This window comes from Scyliorhinus torazame, chromosome 9 (genome assembly GCF_047496885.1).
Source record: "Scyliorhinus torazame isolate Kashiwa2021f chromosome 9, sScyTor2.1, whole genome shotgun sequence".
Lineage (NCBI taxonomy): Eukaryota > Metazoa > Chordata > Chondrichthyes > Carcharhiniformes > Scyliorhinidae > Scyliorhinus > Scyliorhinus torazame.
The window spans coordinates 759,374-785,811 of NC_092715.1; the positions used below are offsets into that span (position 1 = coordinate 759,374).

General features: G+C 49.1%; 1 protein-coding gene across 4 annotated transcripts in view; it reads left to right on the plus strand.

The window, feature by feature from the left end:
- nup155 (nucleoporin 155) overlaps positions 1-26,438 on the plus strand; it is a 404,177-nt gene that overhangs the window by 163,189 nt on the left and 214,550 nt on the right. For all 4 annotated transcript variants that reach the window (XM_072515568.1, XM_072515570.1, XM_072515569.1 and 1 more), the window contains exons 17-19: positions 5,365-5,450; positions 18,263-18,325; positions 19,145-19,304. In XM_072515568.1, the coding sequence (XP_072371669.1) occupies positions 5,365-5,450; positions 18,263-18,325; positions 19,145-19,304 (309 nt within the window). The remainder of the gene's footprint in view (positions 1-5,364; positions 5,451-18,262; positions 18,326-19,144; positions 19,305-26,438) is intronic.

The window sequence follows — 26,438 nt, forward strand, 5'->3', positions numbered from 1 at the left end:
TTTACAGGAAGTATTTGGACTTACTGGCCCCGCTTTTGACGAGAACCTTTAATGAGGCCAGGGAAAGGGGGCAGCTGCCCCCGACTATGTCGGAGGCAACGATATCGCTCCTTTTGAAGAAGGAAAAAGATCTATCAATCTATCTATCCGCTGCAGTGTGGGTCCTACAGGCCCATTTCCCTTTTAAATGTAGATGCTAAGCTCCTGGCCAAGGTGATGGCGACGAGGATAGAGGACTGTGTCCCGGGGGTGGTCCACGAGGATCAAACTGGGTTCGTTAAGGGGAGACAGCTGAACACGAACATACGGAGGTTGCTAGGGGTAATGATGATGTCCCCACCAGAGGGGGAGGCGGAGATACTGGTGGCGATGGACGCCGAGAAAGCATTCGACAGAGTGGAGTGGGATTATCTGTGGGAGATGCTGAGGAGATTTGGTTTTGGAGAAGGGTATATCGGATGGGTACAGCTGCTGTATAGGGCCCCGGTGGCGAGCGTGGCCACGAACAGACAGAGGTCTGATTACTTCCGTCTTCATAGAGGGACGAGGCAGGGGTGTCCCCTGTCTCCGTTACTGTTTGCATTGGCGATTGAGCCCCTGGCCATAGCACTGAGGGGCTCCAGGAAGTGGAGGGGAGTGCTCGGGAGGAGAAGAACACCGGGTATCCTTGTGTGCAGATGATTTATTGCTGTATGTTGCGGACCCAGTGGAGGGGATGCCTGAGATAATGCAGACACTCAGGGAGTTTGGGGAATTTTCGGGGTACAAATTGAATATGGGTAAGAGTGAGTTGTTTGTGGTGCATCCGGGGGAGCAGAGCAGGGGAATAGATGACTTACCGCTGAGGAAGGTGACGAGATTTCCGGTACTTAGGGATTCAGATAGCCAGGAGTTGGGGAACCTTACACCGGCTTAATTTAACAAGATTGGTGGAACAGATGGAGGAGGATTTTAAGAGATGGGACATGGTGCCCCTGTCACTGGTGGGTAGGGTGCAGGCGGTTAAAATGGTAGTCCTCCCGAGATTCCTCTTTGTGTTTCAGTGCCTTCCGGTGATGGCCACGAAGGCTTTTTTCAAGAGAATTGAGAAAAGTGTCATGAGTTTTGTGTGGGCCGGGAAGACCCCGAGAGTGAGGAGGGGGTTCTTGCAGCGTAGCAGGGATGGGGGGGGGCTGGCACTACCGAGCCTAAGTGAATACTACTGGGCCTCCAATATCTCAATGGTGTGTAAGTGGATGGGAGAAGGGGAGGGAGCGGCGTGGAAGAGATTGGAGATGGCGTCCTGCAAGGGAACCAGCCTACAAGCAATGGTGACGGCACCGTTGCCGTTCTCCCCGAAGAAATACACCACAAGTCCAGTGGTGGTGGCAACACTAAAAATCTGGGGGCAGTGGAGACGACATAGGGGAAGGACGGGAGCCTCGGTGCGGTCCCCGATAAGAAATAACCATAGGTTTGTCCCGGGGAGAATGGATGGGGGATTTGGAGCATGGCAGAGAGCTGGGGTTGTGCAACTGAGAGATCTGTTCGTAGACGGGACGTTTGCGAGTCTGGGAGCGCTGACGGAAAAATATGGGTTGCCCCAAGGGAATGCATTTCGGTATATGCAACTGAGGGCTTTTGCGAGGCAACAGGTGAGGGAATTCCCGCAGCTCCCGACGCAGGAGGTTCAGGGTAGAGTGATCTCGGGGACATGGGTGGGTGATGGTAGGGTGTCGGATATATACAGGGAAATGAGGGACGAGGGGGAGATCATGGTGGATGAGCTGAAGGGAAAATGGGAAGAAGAGCTGGGGGAAGAGATTGAAGAGGGGCTGTGGGCAGATGCCCTACGTAGGGTAAACGCTTCGTCCTCGAGCACCAGGCTAAGCCTGATACAATTCAAGGTTTTGCACAGGGCGCATATGACCGGAGCAAGGCTCAGTAAATTCTTCGGGGTAGAGGATAGGTGTGGGAGATGCTCGAGAAGCCCAGCAAACCACACCCACATGTTTTGGTCATGTCCGGCACTGCAGGGGTTCTGGGTGGGGGTGGCAAATGTGCTTTCGAAGGTGGTGGGGGTCTGGGTCGAGCCAGGCTGGGGGTTGGCTATATTTGGGGTTGCAGAAGAGCCGGGAGTGCAGGAGGCGAAAGAGGCTGATGTCTTGGCCTTTGCGTCCCTAGTAGCCCGGCGCAGGATATTGCTTATGTGGAAGGAAGCCAAGCCCCCGGGTGTGGAGACCTGGATAAACGACATGGTAGGGTTTATAAAACTAGAACGGATAAAGTTCGCACTAAGGGGTTCGGCTCAAGGGTTCACCAGGCGGTGGCAACCGTTCATTGACTACCTCGCAGAACGATAAAGGAAATGGGAAGGTAGCAGCAGCAACCCAGGGGGGTGGGGGGGGGGGGGGCCCGGGCGGGCCCTCAGGGATGTTTGTGTATAGATATTTGTACCAGGTTATGTATATTGGATTGCTCGATTTTATTTTTGGAGAGTTATTATTTTTGATATGGCAGTTGCCATTTAGTTTACATATTATTTATTTATTTGTTAAAATGGCCACTGTTATTTATACTGTTTTATTGTCGAAAAAAGGAAAACCTTTGTAATGTTTTGTTTGGCCAAGAAATTTTGAATAAAATATATTTAAAAAAAAAATTAAACTCCATTTGCCACCTCTCAGCCCAGCTCTGCAGCTTATCTATGTCCCTCTGTAACCTGCTACATCCTTCCACACTGTCGACAACACCACCGACTTTAGTGTCGTCTGCAAATTTACTCACCCATCCTTCTGCGCCTTCCTCTAGGTCGTTGATAAAAATGACAAACAGCAACGGCCCTAGAACAGATCCTTGTGGTACTCCACTTGTAACTGAACTCCATTCTGAACATTTCCCATCAACCACCACCCTCTGTCTTCTTTCAGCTAGCCAATTTCTGATCCACATCTCTAAATCACCCTCAATCCCCAGCCTCCGTATTTTCTGCAATAGCCTACCGTGGGGAACATTATCAAACGCTTTACTGAAATCCATATACATCACATCAACTGCTCTACCCTCGTCTACCTGTTCAGTCACCTTCTCAAAGAACTCGATAAGGTTTGTGAGGCATGACCTACCCTTCACAAAGCCATGCTGACTATCCCTGATCAATCTAGATGATTATAAATCTTGTCTCTTATAATCCCCTCCAAGACTTTACCCACTACAGACGTGAGGCTCACCGGTCTATAGTTGCCGGGGTTGTCTCTGCTCCCCTTTTTGAACAAAGGGACCACATTTGCTATCCTCCAGTCCTCTGGCACTATTCCTGTAGCCAATGATGACATAAAAATCAAAGCCAAAAGTCCAGCAATCTCTTCCCTGGCCTCCCATAGAATCCTAGGATAAATCCCATCAGGCCCTGGGAACTTATCTATTTTCAGCCTGTCCAGAATTGCCAACACCTCTTCCCTACGTACCTCAATGCCATCAATTCTAATAGCCTGGGTCTCAGCATTCTCCTCCACAACATTCTCTTTTTCCTGAGTGAATACTGACGAAAAATATTCATTTAGTATCTCGCCTATCTCTTCCGACTCCACACACAACTTCCCATCCCTGTCCTTGACTGGTCCTACTCTTACCCTAGTCATTCGCTTATTCCTGACATACCTATAGAAAGCTTTTGGGTTTTCCTTGATCCTACCTGCCAAATACTTCTCATGTCCCCTCCTTGCTCGTCTTAGCTCTCTCTTTAGATCCTTCCTCGCTACCTTGTAACTATCCATCGCCCCAACTGAAACTTCACACCTCATCTTCACATAGGCCTCCTTCTTCCTCTTAACAAGAGATTCCACTTCTTTGGTAAACCACGGTTCCCTCGCTCTACGCCTTCCTCCCTGCCTGACCGGTACGTACTTATCAAGAACACGCAGTAGCTGATCCTTGAACAAGCTCCACTTATCCAGTGTGCCCAACACTTGCAGCCTACTTCTCCAACCTATCCCCCCCAAGTCACGTCTAATGGCATCATAATTGCCCTTCCCCCAGCTATAACTCTTGCCCTGCGGTGTATACTTATCCCTTTCCATCATTAACGTAAACGTCACCGAATTGTGGTCACTATCCCCAAAGTGCTCTCCTACCTCCAAATCTAACACCTGGCCTGGTTCATTACCCAAAACCAAATCCAACGTGGCCTCGCCTCTTGTTGACCTGTCAACATATTGTTTCAGGAAACCCTCCTGCACACACTGTACAAAAAACGACCCATCTAATGTACTCGAACTATATCTTTTCCAGTCAATATTTGGAAAGTTAAAGTCTCCCATAATAACTACCCTGTTACTTTCGCTCTTATCCAGGATCATCCTCGCCATCCTTTCCTCTACATCCCTAGAACTATTTGGAGGCCTATAGAAAACTCCCAACAGGGTGACCTCTCCTTTCCTGTTTCTAACCTCAGCCAATACTACCTCGGAAGATGAGTCCCCATCTAGCATCCTCTCCGCCACCGTAATACTGCTCTTGACTAGCAGCGCCAAACCTCCCCCTCTTTTGCCTCCTTCTCTGAGCTTACTAAAACACCTAAACCCCGGAACCCGCAACATCCATTCCTGTCCCTGCTCTATCCATGTCTCCGAAATGGCCACAACATCGAAGTCCCAGGTACCAACCCATGCTGCCAGTTCCCCTACCTTGTTTCGTATACTCCTGGCATTGAAGTAGACACACTTCAAACCACCTACCTGAACACTGGCCCTCTCCTGCGACGTCAAATCTGTGCTCCTGACCTCTATACTCTCATTCTCCCTTACCCTAAAACTACAATCCAGGTTCCCATGCCCTTGCTGCATTAGTTTAAACCCCCCCAAAGAGCACTAACAAATCTCCCCCCCAGGATATTTGTGCCCCTCAGGTTCAGATGTAGACCATCCTGTCTGTAGAGGTCCCGTACGGAGTCTCCAGTCCGGACCTTATCTGTACCGAGTCTCCAGTGCGGAACAGTATCCGTAGGGAGCCTCCAGTCCCGGACCGTATCCGTACGGGGCTCCAGTCCCGGACCGTATCTGTACGGAGTCTCCAGTCCGGAAGAGTATCCGTAGGGGAGCCTCCTGTCCCGCACAGTATCCGTACCGAATCTCCAGTGCCGGACCCTATCCGTACGGAGTCTCCAGTCCCGGACCGTATCCGTATGGAGTCTCCCATCCCGGACTGTATGCATACGGAGTCTATCAACCCAGACAGTATCCGTACGGAGTCTCCCAACCCGGACCGGGACACCTGGACTACGAAGGATGTGCTGTGTACCACAGAAACAGATGTGAGGTTTTGAGGAGGGAGTGTTTCATGGGCTGGGATTTGTGGGCAGTGTGTTGAATGGTCTTTCTCTTTCAGGTATGGCGGAGAAGCACAGATGCGGTTTCCTGCAGCCATTCAGCAGCCAATGAATGTGGGGCCCATCTTCAGCACCCCACACCCAGGTTAGTGTCGATTCCTCTCTTTGCAGGAAGGACACTGGTCCCCAATGTTTCCGCTGCTGTCCTTGGAAACAGGCTTCAGAAGATGTGGAACTTTTATGAAATTTGGATTTTGAGCTGTAATGGAGAGAGTCATTGTCGGCTACTGTTCACTCATTCACTGTCTCATTTTATAATCTTTCCCGAATTGCTCCATCGAGAAGATTCACTGCAGCAACTCAGCAAGCGTTCTTCGACACCGCTTTCTAAAGCTGTACCTGGAAGGACAAGTTCCTGTCCAAGCCCCACATCCTGACCTGCAATGGTATGGCGGCCGTTTCTGCACTGTCACTAGATAGAAATCATCGGAGGATAAGAGGCAGGAATAAGCATTGACCCCTGGAGCCTGTGGCACTATTTGATAAGATCATGCCGATCTGATAATGGCCTGAATACCACTTTCCTGCTGCCCCTCATAACCCTCCCTTATGGAACAGGAACCTGTCCAACTCCGTCTTGAATATCCCCAATGGCCCACCCTCCATTACTCTCTGCAGATCAGAATTCCAAAGGTTAATGATCATCTGAGAGAACAAAATCCTCCTCATCTCCATATTAAATGGGAAACTTTTTAAAGCTGTGTCTCCTGGTTCTAGATTGCCCTTCAGATGAAATATCCTTTCAGCATCTCCCCTGTCAAGTCCCCTCAGAACCGTGCCTCTTTCAGTAAGTCCAAAGATGTGCAGGTTAGGTGGATTGGCCTTAGTGTCCAAAAGGTTCGATGTGTTCACTGGGTTCTGGGGATAGGGTGGGGCCGGGGACCTCGGTAGGGTGCTCTTTTCAAGGGTCGGTGCAGACTTGGTCGGTCGAATGGCCTCCTGCAACGTAGTCACTCTATGTTTCAAAGATGACCTCTCATTCTTCTAAACGCCAATGAGCATTGGCTGAATCTGCTCAACCTTTCCTCAGATCACAACCTCTTCCATCCCAAGAACCAGCCAAGTGAACTTTCTTCAATGCAAGTAAATCCCTCCTTAAGTAAGGAGACCAGGATTGTACACAGTACTCCAGGCACAGTCTCACCAATGCTCTGTACAACTGTAACAAGACCTAATTCCTTCATACTCCATCCATTTGCGATAAAGTTCAACGTTCCTTTTGCCTTCCTAATTAGTTGCTGTACCTGCATGCTGATCTTTTATTCATTTCCGGGGTGTGGGCATTGCTGGCTAGATCAACGTTTATTGTCCATCCCTGGTTGCGCTTCAGAAGGTGGTGGTGAGCTTCCTTCTTGAACCGCTACAGTCACTGAGGTGTAGGCACACCTACTGTGCTGTTCGGGAGTGAGTTCCAGGATTTTGCCCCAGCGACAGTGAAGGAACGGCGATATATTTCCAAGTCAGGGTGGTAAGTGACTTGGAGGGGAACCTCCAGGTGGTGGGGTTCCCAGGTATCTGCTGCTCTTGTCCTAGACGGTGGCCGTCGTGAGTTTGGAAGGTGCTGCCGAAGGAACCTTGGTGCGATACTGCAGTGCATCTTGTAGACGGCTGCCACTATTCGTCAGGGGTGGAGGGTTTGAATTTTTGTGGAACGAGGAGCAATCAAGCGGGGCTGCTTTGTCCTGGATGGTGTTGAGCTTCTTGAGTGTTGTTGGAGCTGCACTCATCCAGGCAAGTGGAGAGTATTCCATCACACTCCTGACTTGTGCCTTGTAGATGGTGGACAGGCTTTGGGGGGTCAGGAGGTGAGTTACTTGCTGCAGGATTCCTAGTCTTTGACCTGCCCTGGTAGCCACAGTATTAATGTGGCTGGGTCCAGTTCAGTTTCTGATCAATGGTAACCCCCCCGGAGGTTGATTGTGGGGGTTTCAGCGATGGTGATGCCATTGAATGTCAAGGGGCGATCACAGAATATTACAGCACAGAAAAGGCCCTTCGTCCCATCAAATCTGCACCGATGCATGAAAAACACCTGACTTGCCTACCGAACCTCATTTGCCAGCCCAAACCCCTGAATGTTAAGACGTGCCGAATGCTCATCCAGGTGCTTTTTAAAGGATGTGAGGCAACCCTCCTCTACCCCCCTCCCAGGCCGTGCGTTCCAGACCATCACCACCCTCTGGGTAAAAAAGATTTTCCTCAAATCTGCCCCCCCCCCAAAAAACCTCACACCCCTCACCTTGAACTTGTGACGTCTCGTAACTGACCCTTCAACGAAGGGGAACAGCTGCTCCCTATCCACCCAGTCCATACCCCTCGTAATCTTGTAACCTAAATCAGGTCACCCCTCAGTCTTTTCTTCTCCAGAGAAACTAAGCCAAGCCTATCCACCCTCTCTTCATAACTGAAATGTTCCATCCCAGGCAACATCCTGGTGAATCTCCTCTGCCCCCCCTCCAGTGCAATCACATCCTTCCTATAATGTGGCGACCAGAATTGCACACAGTGCTCCAGCTGTGGCCTCACCAATGTTCTCCACAACTCCAACAGGACCTCCCTGCTTTTGTAATCTATGCCCCGATTGATAAAGGTGAGTGTCCCACATGCCCTTTTTCACCCCCCTATTAACCTGCCCGTCTGCCTTCAGAGATCTATGGACAAACACGCCACGGTCCCCTTGTTCTTCGGAACTTCCCCGTTTCAGGCCATTCATTGAATATTTCCGTGTCAAATTGCTCCTTCCAAAGTGTATCACCTTCACTTTTCAGGATTAAATTCCATCTGCCACTTATCCGCCCATTTGACCATCCCGTCTATATCCTCCTGTAACCCAGGACTCTCAGCCTCACTGTTACCACCCAGCCAATCTTTGTGTCAGCCGCAAACTTACTGATCCTATCCCCACATAGTCATCTTAGTCATTTATATAAATGACGAATAATAGAGGACCCAGCACAGATCCCTGTGGTACGCCACTGGACACTATCTTCCAGTCATCACCCTCTGTCTCCTATAGCCCAGCCAGCTTTGAATCCACCTCATCAAGTTCCCCTGTATCCCATGTACATTTGTCTTCTTTATAAGTCATCACGTGTGGGACCTTGTCAAAGGCTTTGCTGAAATCCATGTAAACTCCATCAACTGCACTACCCTCATCGCCACACCTGGTCATGTGCTCAAAAAATTCAATCATAGAATCATAGAAGTTTACAGCATGGAAACAGGCCCTTCGGCCCAACCAGTCCATGCCGCCCAGTTTTTTACCATTAAGCTAGTCCCAGTTGCCCGCACTTGGCCCATAACCCTCTATACCCATCTTACCCATGTAACCATCTAAATGCTTTTTGAAAGACACAATTGTACCCGCTTCTACTACTACCTCTGGCAGCCCATTCCAGACACTCACTACCCTCTGAGTGAAGAAATTGCCCCTCTGGGCCCTTCTGAATCTCTCCCCTCTCACCTTAAACCTATGCCCTCTAGTTTTAGACTCCCCTACCTTTGGGAAAAGATGTTGACTATCTACCTTATCTATGCCCCTCATTATTTTATAGACCTCTATAAGATCACCCCAAGCCTCCTACGCTCCAGGGAAAAAAGTCCCAGTCTATCCAGCCTCTCCTTATAACTCAAACCATCAAGTCCCGGCAACATCCTAGTAAATCTTTTCTGCACTCTTTCTAGTTTAATAATATCCTTTCTATAATAGGGTGACCAGAACTGCACACAGTATTCCAAGTGTGGCCGTACCAATGTCTTGTACAACTTCAACAAGACGTCCCAACTCCTATATTCAATGTTCTGACCAAAGAACAAAGAACAAAGAAATGTACAGCACAGGAACAGGCCCTTCGGCCCTCCAAGCCCGTGCCGACCATACTGCCCGACTAAACTACAATCTTCTACACTTCCTGGGTCCGTATCCTTCTATTCCCATCCTATTCATATATTTGTCAAGATGCCCCTTAAATGTCCCTATCGTCCCTGCCTCCACTACCTCCTCCGGTAGTGAGTTCCAGGCACCCACTACCCTCTGCGTAAAAAACTTGCCTCGTACATCTACTCTAAACTTTGCCCCTCTCACCTTAAACCTATGCCCCCTAGTAATTGACCCCTCTACCCTGGGGAAAAGCCTCTGACTATCCACTCTGTCTATGCCCCTCATAATTTTGTATACCTCTATCAGGTCGCCCCTCAACCTCCTTCGTTCCAGTGAGAACAAACCGAGTTTATTCAATCGCTCCTCATAGCTTATGCCCTCCATACCAGGCAACATTCTGGTAAATCTCTTCTGCACCCTCTCTAAAGCCTCCACATCCTTCTGGTAGTGTGGCGACCAGAATTGAACACTATACTCCAAGTGTGGCCTAACTAAGGTTCTATACAGCTGCAACATGACTTGCCAATTCTTATACTCAATGCCCCGGCCAATGAAGGCAAGCATGCCGTATGCCTTCTTGACTACCTTCTCCACCTGTGTAGCCCCTTTCAGTGATCTGTGGACCTGTACTCCTAGATCTCTTTGACTTTCAATACTCTTGAGGGTTCTACCATTCACTGTATATTCCCTACCTGCATTAGCCCTTCCAAAATGCATTACCTCACATTTGTCCAGGTTAAACTCCATCTGCCATCTCTCCGCCCAAGTCTCCAGACAATCTAAATCCTGCTGTATCCTCAGACAGTCCTCATCGCTATCCGCAATTCCACCAACCTTTGTGTCGTCTGCAAACTTACTAATCAGACCAGTTACATTTTCCTCCAAATCATTTATATATACTACAAAGAGCAAAGGTCCCAGCACTGATCCCTGTGGAACACCACTGGTCACAGCCCTCCAATTAGAAAAGCATCCCTCCATTGCTACCCTCTGCCTTCTATGGCCTAGCCAGTTCTGTATCCACCTTGCCAGTTCACCCCTGATCCCGTGTGACTTCACCTTTTGTACTAGTCTACCATGAGGGACCTTGTCAAAGGCCTTACTGAAGTCCATATAGACAACATCTACTGCCCTACCTGCATCAATCATCTTAGTGACCTCCTCGAAAAACTCGATCAAGTTAGTGAGACACGACCTCCCCTTCACAAAACCGTGCTGCCTCTCACTAATACGTCCATTTGCTTCCAAATGGGAGTAGATCCTGTCTCGAAGAATTCTCTCCAGTAATTTCCCTACCACTGAAGTAAGGCTCACCGGCCTGTAGTTCCCGGGATTATCCCTGCCACCCTTCTTAAACAGAGGAACAACATTGGCTATTCTCCAGTCCTCCGGGACATCCCCTGAAGACAGCGAGGATCCAAAGATTTCTGTCAAGGCCTCAGCAATTTCCTCTCCAGCCTCCTTCAGTATTCTGGGGTAGATCCCATCCGGCCCTGGGGACTTATCTACCTTAATATTTTTTAAGACACCCAACACCTCGTCTTTTTGGATCACAATGTGACCCAGGCTATCTACACCCCCTTCTCCAGACTCAACATCTACCAATTCCTTCTCTTTGGTGAATACTGATGCAAAGTATTCATTTAGTACCTCGCCCATTTCCTCTGGCTCCACACATAGATTCCCTTGCCTATCCTTCAGTGGGCCAACCCTTTCCCTGGCTACCCTCTTGCTTTTTATGTAAGTGTAAAAAGCCTTGGGATTTTCCTTAACCCTATTTGCCAATGACTTTTCATGACCCCTTCTAGCCCTCCTGACTCCCTGCTTAAGTTCCTTCCTACTTTCCTTATATGCCACACAGGCTTCGTCTGTTCCCAGCCTTTTAGCCCTGACAAATGCCTCCTTTTTCTTTTTGACGAGGCCTACAATATCATTCGTCATCCAAGGTTCCCGAAAATTGCCGTATTTGTCTTTCTTCCTCACAGGAACATGCCTGTCCTGTATTCCTATCAACTGACACTTGAAAGCCTCCCACATGTCAGATGTTGATTTGCCCTCAAACATCCGCCCCCAATCTATGCTCTTCAGTTCCCGCCTAATATTGTTATAATTAGCCTTCCCCCAATTTAGCACATTCATCCTCGGACCACTCTTATCCTTGTCCACCAGTACTTTAAAACTTACTGAATTGTGGTCACTGTTACCGAAATGCTCCCCTACTGAAACATCTACCACCTGGCCGGGCTCATTCCCCAATACCAGGTCCAGTACCGCCTCTTCCCTAGTTGGACTGTTTACATATTGTTTTAAGAAGCCCTCCTGGATGCTCCTTACAAACTCTGCCCCGTCTAAGCCCCTGGCACTAAGTGAGTCCCAGTCAATATTGGGGAAGTTGAAGTCTCCCATCACCACAACCCTGTTGTTTTTACTCTTTTCCAAAATCTGTCTACCTATCTGCTCCTCTATCTCCCGCTGGCTGTTGGGAGGCCTGTAGTATACCCCCAACATTGTGACTGCACCCTTCTTATTCCTGATCTCTACCCATATAGCCTCACTGCCCTCTGAGGTGTCCTCTCGCTGTATAGCTGTGATACTCTCCTGAACAAGTAGCGCAACTCCGCCTCCCCTTTTACATCCCCCTCTATCCCGCCTGAAACATCTAAATCCTGGAACGTTTAGCTGCCAATCCTGCCCTTCCCTCAACCAGGTCTCTGTAATGGCAACAACATCATAGTTCCAAGTACTAATCCAAGCTCTAAGTTCATCTGCCTTACCCGTAATGCTCCTTGCATTAAAACATATGCACTTCAGGCCACCAGATCTGCTGTGTTCAGCAACTTCTCCCCGTCTGCTCTGCCTCAGAGCCACACTGTCCATATTCCCTAGTTCTCCCTCAACGCTCTCACCTTCTGACCAATGAAACCAAGCATGCCGAATGCCTTCTTCACCACCCTGTCCACCTGCGACTCCACCTTCAAGGAGCTATGAACCTGTACTCCTAGATCCCTTTGTTCTATAACTCTCCCCAACGCCATACCATTAACTGAGTAGGTCCTGGCCTGATTCGATCTGCCAAAATGCATCACCTCATATTTATCTAAATTAAACTCCATCTGCCATTCGTCGGCCCACTGGCCTAATTGATCAAGATCCCGTTGCAATCCTAGATAACCTTCTTCACTATCCACTATGCCACCAATCTTGGTGTCATCTGCAAACTTACTAACCATGCCTCCTAAATTCTCATCCAAATCATTAATATAAATCACAAATAACAGTGGACCCAGCACCGATCCCTGAGGCACACCACTGGTCACAGGCCTCCAGTTTGAAAAACAACCCTCTACAACCACCCTCTGCCTTCTGTCGTCCAGCCAATTTTGAATCCAATTGGCAACCTCACCCTGGATCCCGTGAGCTTTAACCTTCTGCAACAACCTACCATGCGGTACCTTGTCAAAGGCTTTGCTAAAGTCCATGTAGACAACGTCTACTGCACTACCCTCATCTACCTTCTTGGTCACTCCCTCAAAAAACTCAATCAAATTTGTGAGACATGATTTTCCACGCACAAAGCCATGCTGACTGCCCCGAATCAGTCCTTGCCTCTCTAAATGCTTGTAGATCCTGTCTCTCAGAATACCTTCTAGCAACTTACCTACTACAGACGTTAGGCTCACCGGTCTGTAGTTCCCAGGCTTTTCCCTGCTGCCCTTCTTAAACAAGGGCACAACATTCGCCACTCTCCAATCTTCAGGCACCTCACCTGTGGCTGCCGATGATTCAAATATCTCTGTTAGGGGACCCGCAATTTCCTCCCTAGCCTCCCACAACATCCTGGGATACATTTCATCAGGTCCCGGGGATTTATCTACCTTGATGCGCTTTAAGACTTCCAGCACCTCCTCCTCTGTAATATGCACACTTCTCAAGACATCACTATTTATTTCCCTTAGTTTCCTAACATCCATGCCTTCCTCCACCGTGAATACCGATGAGAAATATTCATTCAGGATCTCACCCAACTCTTGTGGCTCTGCACATAAATGCCCTTGTTGATCCTTAAGAGGCCCTACTCTGTCCCTAGTTACTCTTTTCCCCTTTATGTATCTGTAGAATCTCATTGGATTCTCCCTTGCATTATTTGCCAAAGCAATTTCATGTCCCCTTTTTGCCCTCCTGATTTCCCTCTTAACTCTATTTCGACAATCTCTATACTCTTCAAGGGATCTACTTGATCCCAGTTGCTTATGTACGTCATATGCCTCCTTCTTTTTGACCAGAGTCTCAATATCTCGAGTCATCCAGGGTTCCCTACTTCTACCAGCCTTGCCCTTCACTCTAAAGGGAATGTGCTTACCCTGCACCCTGATTAACACATTTTTAAAAGCCTCCCATTTACCAGCCGTCCCTTTGTCTGCCAATAGTCTCCCCCAATCTACCTCTGCAAGTTCCTGTCTGATACCATCAAAATTGGCCTTGCCCCAATTAAGAATTTTAACTCTTGGGCCAGACCTATCATTCTCCATAGCTATCTTAAAACTAATGGAATTATGGTCACTTGTCCCAAAGTGATCCCTCACTAGCACTTCTGTCACTTGCCCTTCCTTATTTCCCAAGACGAGGTCAAGTTTTGCCCCCTCTCTAGTCGGTCCATCCACATACTGAATGAGAAATTCCTCCTGAATACACTCAACAAATTTCCCTCCATCCAAGCCCCTAATGCTATGGCTGTCCCAGTCAATGTTGGGAAAGTTAAAGTCCCCTACTACTACCACCCTATTATTCTTGCAGCTATCTGTAATCTCCTTACATATTTGCTCCTCAATTTCCCGCTGACTATTTGGGGGCCTGTAGTACAGTCCTACCAAGGTGATCTCTCCCTTCTTATTTTTCAGTTCCACCCATATAGACTCAGTGGGCGAACCCTCGGATATATCCCCTCTAAGTACTGCCGTGATGTTCTCCCTAATCAAAAACGCCACTCCCCCTCCTCTCTTACCTCCTGTTCTATCCTTTCTATAGCATCTGTAGCCCGGAACATTGAGCTGCCAGTCCTGCCCCTCCCTTAGCCATGTTTCAGTCATAGCTATAATATCCCAGTCCCATGTGCCCGTCCATGCCCTGAGTTCATCCGCTTTGCCCGTCAGGCCCCTTGCATTGAAATAAATGCAGTTTAATGTAGACCTTCCTTGCTCTCTGCCCTGCTTTCTCTGGTCATGCTTTACACACTCTCCCTTCCTGCCTTTTGTTTCTGTCCCCACTGACTTCCTACATCGGTTCCCATCCCCCTGGCACATTAGTTTAAACCCTCCCCAACTACACTAGCAAACACCCCCCCGAGAACATTGGTTCCGGTCCCACCCAGATGCAGACCGTCCGATTTGTACAGGTCCCACCTCCCCCAGAATCGGTCCCAATGTCCCAGGAATTTGAAACCCTCCCTCTTGCACCATCTCTCAAGCCACGTATTCATCCTAGCTATCCTGTCATTCCTACTCTGACTATCACGTGGCACTGGTAGCAATCCTGAGATTACTACCTTTGAGGTCCTACTTTTTAGTTTAACTCCTAACTCCCTAAATTCAGCTTGTAGGACCTCATCCCGTTTTTTACCTATATCGTTGGTGCCTATATGCACCACGACAGCTGGCTGTTCACCCTCCCCCTCCAGAATGCCCTGCAGCCGCTCCGAGACATCCTTGACCCTTGCACCAGGGAGGCAACATACCAACCTGGATTCTCGTTTGCGTCCGCAGAAACGCCTGTCTATTCCCCTTACGATTGAATCCCCTATCACTATAGCTCTGCCACTCTTTTTCCTGCCCTTCTGTGCAGCAGAGCCAGCCACGGTGCCATGAACCTGGCTGCTGCCACCTTCCCCTGGTGAGCCATCTCCCCCAACAGTTTCCAAAACGGTAAATCTGTTTTGGAGGGAGATGACCGCAGGGGATCCCTGCACTGCCTTCCTACTCTTCCTCTGTCTGTTGGTTACCCTTTCCCTATCTGCCTCAGTAATTTTAATCTGCGGTGTGACCAACTCACTGAATGTGCTTTCCACAACTTCCTCAGCATCGCAGATGCTCCAAAGTGAGTCCATCCACAGCTCCAGAGCCGTCAAGCGGTCTAACAGGAGCTGCAGTTGGACACACTTCTTGCAGATGAAGGAGTCAGGGACACCAGAAGGGTCCCTGACTTGCCACATCTCACAAGAGGAGCATGACACGGGTCTGAGCTCTCCTGCCATGACTTAAACCTGAAGTTAAATTTGGACTACACTACACAGCTAGGAGAAAGTCAAAGAGAGAGAAATCATTTACCAGTTACAAGCCAAACACTTACCTGCTGGCTGTGATGTAATTGCTCCAGAGACTCCCTCACAGGTCTGCTTCTCTGCACCTCCTTCAGGTGAGCACCAAATTCCCTTAACTTGTTAATTACTTTACTTAATTAACTTGATTTTTTTTTTTTTTTTTTTTGTCACTCCCCTCTTACCCGAACTCAGCCTTACCCAAACTCAGATACACTCTGTTTGCCTTCAGCACTCTGTTTCTAAAGGCACTTCAGCCACACCCTTTGTATCCTTCCTGATTTACAGTCAGCCAATAGGCCTGCTCCCAAAACTGATCTCTCTCCCAAACAGCTGACCTGCAAGGTAAGGAAGTGGTTAATCAGTACTTACCTCACCCACAGCGCGCCCTTTTAAACTGTCCCCTCTGCCTCGCAGCTCCCGCGCTTTTTGAAACTCCCGCGCTGTTTCCAAGGTCCTGGCTCCCTCTCTCTCCCGAACAGCTGACCTGCAAGGTAAGGAAGTGGTTAAGCAGTACTTACCTCACCCACAGCGCGCCCTTTTAAACTGTCCCCTCTGCCTCGCAGCTCCCGCGCTTTTTGAAACTCCCGCGCTGTTTCCAAGGTCCTGGCTCCCTCTCTCTCCCGAACAGCTGACCTGCAAGGTAAGGAAGTGGTTAAGCAGTACTTACCTCACCCACAGCGCGCCCTTTTAAACTGTCCCCTCTGCCTCGCAGCTCCCGCGCTTTTTGAAACTCCCGCGCTGTTTCCAAGGTCCTGGCTCCCTCTCTCTCCCGAACAGCTGACCTGCAAGGTAAGGAAGTGGTTAAGCAGTACTTACCTCACCCACAGCGCGCCCTTTTAAACTGTCCCCTCTGCCTCGCAGCTCCCGCGCTTTTTGAAACTCCCGCGCTGTTTCCAAGGTCCTGGCTCCCCCTCTCTCCCGAACAGCTGACCTGCAAGGTAAGGAAGTGGTTAAGCAGTACTTACCTCACCCACAGCGCGCCCTTTTAAACTGTCCCCTCTGCCTCGCAGCTCCCGCGCTTTTTGAAACTCCCGCGCTGTTTCCAAGGTCCTGGCTCCCTCTCTCTCCCGAACAGCTGACCTGCAAGGTAAGGAAGTGGTTAAGCAGTACTTACCTCACCCATAGCGCGCCCTTTTAAACTGTCCCCTCTGCCTCGCAGCTCCCGCGCTTTTTGAAACTCCCGCGCTGTTTCCAAGGTCCTGGCTCCCTCTCTCTCCCGAACAGCTGACCTGCAAGGTAAGGAAGTGGTTAAGCAGTACTTACCTCACCCACAGCGCGCCCTTTTAAACTGTCCCCTCTGCCTCGCAGCTCCCGCGCTTTTTGAAACTCCCGCGCTGTTTCCAAGGTCCTGGCCCCCTCTCTCTCCCGAACAGCTGACCTGCAAGGTAAGGAAGTGGTTAAGCAGTACTTACCTCACCCACAGCGCGCCCTTTTAAACTGTCCCCTCTGCCTCGCAGCTCCCGCGCTTTTTGAAACTCCCGCGCTGTTTCCAAGGTCCTGGCTCCCTCTCTCTCCCGAACAGCTGACCTGCAAGGTAAGGAAGTGGTTAAGCAGTACTTACCTCACCCACAGCGCGCCCTTTTAAACTGTCCCCTCTGCCTCGCAGCTCCCGCGCTTTTTGAAACTCCCGCGCTGTTTCCAAGGTCCTGGCTCCCCCTCTCTCCCGAACAGCTGACCTGCAAGGTAAGGAAGTGGTTAAGCAGTACTTACCTCACCCACAGCGCGCCCTTTTAAACTGTCCCCTCTGCCTCGCAGCTCCCGCGCTTTTTGAAACTCCCGCGCTGTTTCCAAGGTCCTGGCTCCCTCTCTCTCCCGAACAGCTGACCTGCAAGGTAAGGAAGTGGTTAAGCAGTACTTACCTCACCCATAGCGCGCCCTTTTAAACTGTCCCCTCTGCCTCGCAGCTCCCGCGCTTTTTGAAACTCCCGCGCTGTTTCCAAGGTCCTGGCTCCCTCTCTCTCCCGAACAGCTGACCTGCAAGGTAAGGAAGTGGTTAATCAAATTTGTTAGGAATGACCTCCCTCGTTATAATAATCTTTATTATTGGCACAAGTAGGCTTACATTAACACTGCAATGAAGTTACTGTGAAAAGCCCCTAGTCGCCACATTCCGGCGCCTGTTTGGTTACACGGAGAATTCAGAATGTCCAAATTACCTAACAAGCACGTCTTTCGGGACTTGTGGAAGGAAACCTGAGCACCCGGAGGGAACCCACGCAGACACGGGGAGAACGTGCAGACTCTGCACAGACAGTGACCCAGCGGGGAGTCGAACCTGGGTCCCTGCCGCTGTGAAGCAATGACAATGGTAACTGTGCTACCCTGCCGCCAATGCCCAGTTTACTTCCTCATTATTTGTGCACCGCACGGTAACTGTCCATTGTCAGATCCAAGCCTGTGTGAGATCTACATTTGAAAGTTTTGCACCTGTTCTTGCTGCCCAATTGAATAACAGGACGAATAGAAAGTGAAAGAAACCAAGGAATAGGGCAAAGCTTGTGGGCCGTGGAGAGTCAGCCTCTCACTTCATTACACTGATGGAAACATAAATAGGCTCAGATTCCCATTTGTTGCTGGTTGTGCCTCCCTTGCCTGGAGGTGTGTTCACAGTCTGCACGGTGCATGGTTATAATCTTTAGTTGGACAGCAGCTGTTGGTTTCCTGGCTTATCTCTCAAATATGACCTGTTCTCTCTTTGCTGCAGGACCCGTGATGCCTCTGGGTAGTCCTTTCTCCAGTCCTGGTATCTCCTCCATTCCAGTCTCAGGTACCACTCATTAAAGAGTCTGTGTTTGCCTTTCCACCAGTAAGTGGCTCCAGATGGAGAATGCCCCTAACCCTCCCACACCCAGTGACCATTCGAACTGGGAGACCACACCCCTTGTGAGTGAGTTTAACGGGAGACCTGACTCTGGTGACTCATGTACCAGGAGAGCCAAGGAGCAGGTTCTGAATCTTTGCAGCTTCCATACACCACCCACCTTACGTGCCACCCGCTTGTGCTCCCTCATGTACCACATGCCCCTTCCCATTACAACTTGCCATGTGCTCTCCCACCTGGTGTGCCATGATCTTGTGCTTGCCCACGTGCTGTATGCTCCTTGCCCCCATGTACTGGATACTGTCCCTTTCCCCGCTCCCATGTAGCCCCCCCCCCCCCCCCCCCTCCAACACCAGCACCAGCGTTTGCTCTGCGCGGTGTACTCCCCATCTAACCACTGTGTCCTGGGCCCATTCCCGGTACTCACCATCTAACCCCTGTGCACTGGGCCCATTCCCGGTACTCACCATCTAACCGCTGTGTCCTGGGCCCATTCCCGGTACTCACCATCTAACGCTGTGTCCTGGGCCCATTCCCGGTACTCACCATCTAACCGCTGTGTCCTGGGCCCATTCCCGGTACTCACCATCTAACCCCTGTGCACTGGGCCCATTCCCGGTACTCACCATCTAACGCTGTGTCCTGGGCCCATTCCCGGTACTCACCATCTAACGCTGTGTCCTGGGCCCAATTCCCAGCGGCATCTTTTGTGAGTTTCTGTTTCTACATGTTGGGTTTTCCTCCCTCTCACTCTCTTCCTCTCAGGTATGAAGACTGTGGGGATGCCAACTCCACTGTTCTCCCCTGGAAGCCCTGGACTGTACAGTGGTGTCTCTCTTCCCCCAGTCACCACAATGTCGGGACCAGAAGTGGTATTTTCTGGAAAGCATAATGGCATCTGCATCTATTTCACCAGGATCATGGGGTAAGTTTCTGAGCATTAATATCAACCCATGTCCTACTGAACACTCCGAGTCTGTGCTCGAACGTTTTTATTCCACACACTGTTTATGTAGGATTAAAGAACAGGAGTGGGCCATTCAGCCCCTCGTGCCTGTCCCCCCATTCATTGCGATCACGACTGATTTGTGACCTAACTCCACATCCCTGCCATTGGCCCATATCCCTCAATATCTTTGTTTAACAAAAAATTATCAATCTCAGATTTAAAATTAACAGCAGATTTAGCATCAATTGTCATTCGTGGCAGAGTTCCAAACTCGGACCAACCTTTCTGTGTACAAGTTCTTCCTAACAATCCTGAACGGTCTGGATTCTGTTCCCTAGCTTTAGAATCTCCAACCAGTGAAATTAGTTTATCTTTATCTACTCTGTCTTTCCCTGTTAATGTCTTGAAGACTTCGATCGATCACCTCTTAACCTTCTAAATTCTAGCGAAAACAGGTCTAACTTGAGTAATCTCTCCTCGTTGTCCAGGTATTATTTTTGTAAACCCACGTTGCTCCCTCCAAGGTCCAAATATCCTTCCTTAGGTGTGGTGCCCAAATCTGCTCCCAGTGACTCCGGGTGGGGTCTAAGCAGGGTTTTGTGAAGCTGCAACATAATTTCTGCTTCCTTATCGCCCAATCCTTTAGATATAAAGGCTAACATTCCATTAACCTTCTTGATTACTTTCTGCACTAGATTTTGGCATTTTAAAGATGTGCGTACCTGAAACCCCAAGTCTCATAGAACATAGAACAATACAGCGCAGTACAGGCCCTTCGGCCCACGATGTTGCACCAAAACAAAAGCCATCTAACCTACACTATGCCATTATCATCCATATGTTTATCCAATAAAATTTAAAATGCCCTCAATGTTGGCGAGTTCACTACTGTAGCAGGTAAGGCATTCCACGGCCTCACTACTCTTTGCGTAAAGAACCTACCTCTGACCTCTGTCCTATATCTATTACCCCTCAGTTTAAAGTTATGTCCCCTCGTGCCAGCCATATCCATCCGCAGGAGAAGGCTCTCACTGTCCACCCTATCCAACCCCCTGATCATTTTGTATGCCTCTATTAAGTCTCCTCTTAACCTTCTTCTCTCCAACGAAAACAACCTCAAGTCCATCAGCCTTTCCTCATAAGATTTTCCCTCCATACCAGGCAACATCCTGGTAAATCTCCTCTGCACCCGCTCCAAAGCCTCCACGTCCTTCCTATAATGCGGTGACCAGAACTGTACGCAATACTCCAAATGCGGCCGTACCAGAGTTCTGTACAGCTGCAACATGACCTCCCGACTCCGGAACTCAATCCCTCTACCAATAAAGGCCAACACTCCATAGGCCTTCTTCACCACCCTATCAACCTGGGTGGCAACTTTCAGGGATCTATGTACATGGACACCTAGATCCCTCTGCTCATCCACACTTTCAAGAACTTTACCATTAGCCAAATATTCCTGTTATTCCTTCCAAAGTGAATCACCTCACACTTCTCTACATTAAACTCCATTTTCCACCTCTCAGCCCAGCTCTGCAGCTTATCTATATCCCTCTGTAACCTGCTACATCCTTCCACACTATCGACAACACCACCGACTTTAGTATCGTCTGCAAATTTACTCACCCACCCTTCTGCGCCTTCCTCTAGGTCATTGATAAAAATGACAAACAGCAACGGCCCCAGAACAGATCCTTGTGGTACTCCACTTGTGACTGTACTCCATTCTGAACATTTCCCATCAACCACCACCCTCTGTCTTCTTTCAGCTAGCCAATTTCTGATCCACATCTCTAAATCACCCTCAATCCCCAGCCTCCGTATTTTTTGCAATAGCCTACCGTGGGGAACCTTATCAAACGCTTTGCTGAAATCCATATACACCACATCAACTGCTCTACCCTCGTCTACCTGTTCAGTCACCTTCTCAAAGAACTCAATAAGGTTTGTGAGGCATGACCTACCCTTCACAAAGCCATGCTGACTATCCCTGATCATATTATTCCTATCTAGATGATTATAAATCTTGTCTCTTATAATCCCCTCCAAGACTTTACCCACTACAGACGTGAGGCTCACCGGTCTATAGTTGCCGGGGTTGTCTCTGCTCCCCTTTTTGAACAAAGGGACCACATTTGCTGTCCACCAGTCCTCTGGCACTATTCCTGTAGCCAATGATGACATAAAAATCAAAGCCAAAGGTCCAGCAATCTCTTCCCTGGCCTCCCAGAGAATCCTAGGATAAATCCCATCAGGTCCCGGGGACTTATCTATTTTCAGCCTGTCCAGAATTGCCAACACCTCTTCCCTACGTACCTCAATGCCATCTATTCTATTAGCCTGGGGCTCAGCATTCTCCTCCACAACATTATCTTTTTCCTGAGTGAATACTGACGAAAAATATTCATTTAGTATCTCGCCTATCTCTTCAGACTCCACACACAATTTCCCATCCCTGTCCTTGACTGGTCCTACTCTTTCCCTAGACATTTGTTTATTCCTGACATACCTATAGAAAGCTTTTGGGTTTTCCTTGATCCTTCCTGCCAAATACTTCTCATGTCCCCTCCTTGCTCTTCTTAGCTCTCTCTTTAGATCCTTCCTCGCTACCTTGTAACTATCCTTCGCCCCAACCGAAACTTCACACTTCATCTTCACATAGGCCTCCTTCTTCCTCTTAACAAGAGATTCCACTTCCTTGGTAAACCACGGTTCCCTCGCTCGACGCCTTCCTTCCTGTCTGACCGGTACATACTTATCAAGAACACGCAGTAGCTGATCCTTGAACAAGCCCCACTTATCCAGTGTGCCCAACACTTGCAGCCTACTTCTCCACCTTATCCCCCCCAAGTCACGTCTAATGGCATCATAATTGCCCTTCCCCCAGCTATAACTCTTGCCCTGCAGTGTATACTTATCCCTTTCCATCATTAACGTAAACGTCACCGAATTGTGGTCACTGTCCCCAAAGTGCTCTCCTACCTCCAAATCCAACACCTGGCCTGGTTCATTACCCAAAACCAAATCCAACGTGGCCTCGCCTCTTGTTGGCCTGGCAACATATTGTTTCAGGAAACCCTCCTGCACACACTGTACAAAAAACGACCCATCTATTGTACTCGAACTATATCTTTTCCAGTCAATATTTGGAAAGTTAAAGTCTCCCATAATAACTACCCTGTTACTTTCGCTCTTATCCAGAATCATCTTCGCCATCCTTTCCTCTACATCCCTAGAACTATTAGGAGGCCTATAGAAAACTCCCAACAGGGTGACCTCTCCTTTCCTGTTTCCAACTTCAGCCCATACTACCTCGGAAGATGAGTCCCCATCTAGCATCCTCTCCGCCACCGTAATACTGCTCTTGACTAGCAGCGCCACACCTCCCCCTCTTTTGCCTCCTTCTCTGAGCTTACTAAAACACCTAAACCCCGGAACCTGCAACATCCATTCCTGTCCCTGCTCTATCCATGTCTCCGAAATGGCCACAACATCGAAGTCCCAGGTACCAACCCATGCTGCCAGTTCCCCTACCTTGTTTCGTATACTCCTGGCATTGAAGTAGACACACTTCAAACCACCTACCTGAACACTGGCCCCCTCCTGCGACGTCAAATCTGTGCTCCTGACCTCTATACTCTCATTCTCCCTTACCCTAAAACTACAATCCAGGTTCCCATGCCCCTGCTGCATTAGTTTAAACCCCCCCAAAGAGCACTAACAAATCTCCCCCCCAGGATATTTGTGCCCCTCAGGTTCAGATGTAGACCATCCTGTCTGTAGAGGTCCCACCTTCCCCAGAAAGAGCCCCAGTTATGCAGAAATCTGAATCCCTCCTGCCTGCACCATCACTGTAGCCACGTGTTTAAATGCTCTCTCTCCCTATTCCTCATCTCACTATCACGTGGCACGGGCAACAACCCAGAGATAACAACTCTGTTTGTTCTAGTTCTGAGCTTCCATCCTAGCTCCCTGAAAGCCTGCCTGACATCCTTGTCCCCTTTCCTACCTATGTCGTTAGTGCCAATGTGGACCGCGACTTGGGGCTGCTCCCCCTCCCCCCTAAGGACCCGGAAAACACGATCCGAGACATCACGTACCCTTGCACCTGGGAGGCAACATACCAAACGTGAGTCTCTCACGCTCCCACAAAATCTCCTATCTGTGCCCCTGACTATAGAGTCCCCAATTACTAATGCTCTGCTCCTCTCCCCCCTTCCCTTCTGAGCAACAGGGACAGACTCCGTGCCAGAGGCCCGTACCCCATGGCTTGCCCCTGGTAAGTCCCCCCCCCCCCCCCCCACAAGTATCCAAAGCGGTATACTTGTTTCTCAGGGGAACGACCGCAGGGGATCCCTGCACTGACTGCTTTTTTCCCAGTCCCTCTTACAGTTACCCACCTATCTCCAATCTTTGGTGTAACTAATTCCCTGAAGCTACTATCTATGACCCCTTCTGCCTCCCGAATGATCCGAAATTCTTCCAACTCCAGCTCCAGTTCCCTAACTCGGTCTTGGAGGAGCTGGAAATGGCAGCACTTCCTGCAGGTAAAATCAGCAGGGACACTAACTGCATCCCTCACCTCAAACATCCTGCAGGAGGAACATTGCACTCCCTTCCCTGCCATTCCTCTTACTTTCTACCAAGATCTGGCTAACAATTAAATTTTTATAAAAAATAATAATAATATAATAAAATATGGTACTTAGCTCAGACCAATGGGTTTCCTCTCCACCAGAATTTATTGGTGAGGGTCTTCCCAGACGTCCGCGGGTCGACTTCCTGTTCCCGCCTAAAAAACTCCCAGCAGCCACTTCCGCAATGCTCCCGCTGAAACTGACTCACCAGCTGTTCTCACGCCGAAATCGTCTCTTTGGGCATCCACTGAATTTAGCTTCATACCATCTAGAAAGTATCCTTTGTTGGTCCAATATGGATAACCTTAAACTTGCTGACATTGAAATCCATCTGCCCATTTGCCTTGTCTATCAATATCCCTTTATAAGTTTATGTTGTCATCTACACTGTCTACGAAGGCACCCAACTTTGTATCATCGACAGATTTCGCTATAGGACTTTCTTTGCCATTATCCAAGTCATCAATGAATAATGTGAATAATTGAGGCCCCAACACCGATCCCTGTGGGACACCACTCGTCACCACCTGTCAATTAGAGTAATTACCCATTATCCCCACTGTTTGCCACTCAACCTGTTTCCTAACCATGTCAATAATTTGCCCTCAACTCCGTGGGCTTCCACCTTAATTAACAGCCTCTCATGTGGGACTTTATCAAATGCCTTCTGGAAGTTCATATGAACAACATCCATTGACATTCCCTTGTCCATTACCTTAATCTCCTCTTCAAAAAGTTCACTCCGGTTTGTCAGGCATGACCTCCCTGTCATCAATCCAAGCTGGCTCTCCCTATTACTGAAACTTTTCAAGGTGTTTAGTTACCTTTCCTTGATTATAGATTCAAGCAGTTCCCCCTCCACAGATGTTAGGCTAACTTTACGGTGATACTCAGATTCTGAGAAAGTGCTGGAAATACTCAGGATGTCTGGCAGCATCCGCGGAGAACAGTCCTGGTTCCAGTCCTACTTCGGCATCATTCCACGGCTCTTTTATCGGTACATCGGCGACTGTTTCAGTTCCACTTCATGTTCCTGTCTGGACCTGGAAAAATGTATTTATTTTGCTTCGAAGTTCCACCCCTTTACCACCTTCACATGGTCCGTCTCCGACACTTCCCTTCTTGACCTTTCTATTTCAATTTCTGGGATTAGACTGTCCACTCGTATCCATTACAAACACACCGACTCCCACAGCTACCTCGAAAACGACTCTTCACGCCCACATCCTGTACCGACTCCATCCCATTCTCCCAGTTCCTTCGCCTCCGTCACATCTGTTCCGATGATGCCACTTTCCAGAACAGTGCTGCTGACATGTCTTCATTCTTCAAAGGATCAAAGAATCATCCTCTGCCAGTTCCACCAACTCCAGCATGATGCCACCACCAAACCACCCCTCAGTCCCCCTGTCAGCAGTTCACAGAGACCGTTCATTCTGGGATATCCTGTTCCACTTTTACATTACTCCGAACACCTCACCCTCTTCCCATGCAATCTCAGACGGTGTAACACCTGCCCCTTTACTTCCTCCCAGCTCACCATCCCAGGGTCTAAACATTCTTTTCAGGTGAGGCTGCGCTTCACGCGCACCTCCTTCAATCTGGTCTATTGCACTTGCTGTTCCCAGATAGACTAAACGAAAACTGGGTGACCGCTTTGCAGAACACCTCCGGTCCGTCCGCAAGCAGAACCCAGACCTTCCTGTTGCTGCCATTTTAACTCGCTATCCACATGTCCATCCTTGGCCTGCTGCAACGTTCCAGTGAAGCCCAACGCAAACTGGAGGAACAGCACCTCATCTTCCGATTGGGAACGTTACAGCCTTCCAGACTCAACATTGAGTTCACCAACTTCAGACTGGGAATCTCTCCTCCACCTTCACCACATTTTTATTTCCATCCATTAATTTTCATTTCTTCCATTGATCTGTTTTGCCCTCGCTATTGTCCCTCCTCCCCCCACCCCACCTGGGCAATCTGTTTCCTAGTTGCCCTTTGACACTCTGCTCACCTTGGTTCTGCCACTCACACATTCTAATCTCTTTCTGCGCCACTATCAGCCCCTTCTTAACCTCAATCACCCCCATTTACATTCCTTTTGTCTTCTGTCCACAACACCTTTGTCAATCATGGGCAGCATGGTTGCACAGTGGTTAGCACAGTTACTTCACAGCACCAGGGTCCCGGGTTCGATTCCCAGCTTGGGTGACTGTCTGTGCGGAGTCTGCACGTTCTCCCCATGTCTGGTGGGTTTCCTCCGGGTGCTCCGGTTTCTTCCCACAGTCCAAAGATGTGCAGGTTAGGTGGATTGGCCGTGATAAATTGCCCTTAGTGTCCAAAAAGGTTAGTGGGATTACTGGGTTACAGAGATAGGGTGGAGGTGTGGGCTTGGGTAGGGTGCTCTTTCCAAGAACCAGTGCAGACTTGATGGGCCGAATGGCCTCCTTCTGCACTGTAAATTCTGTGATGATCT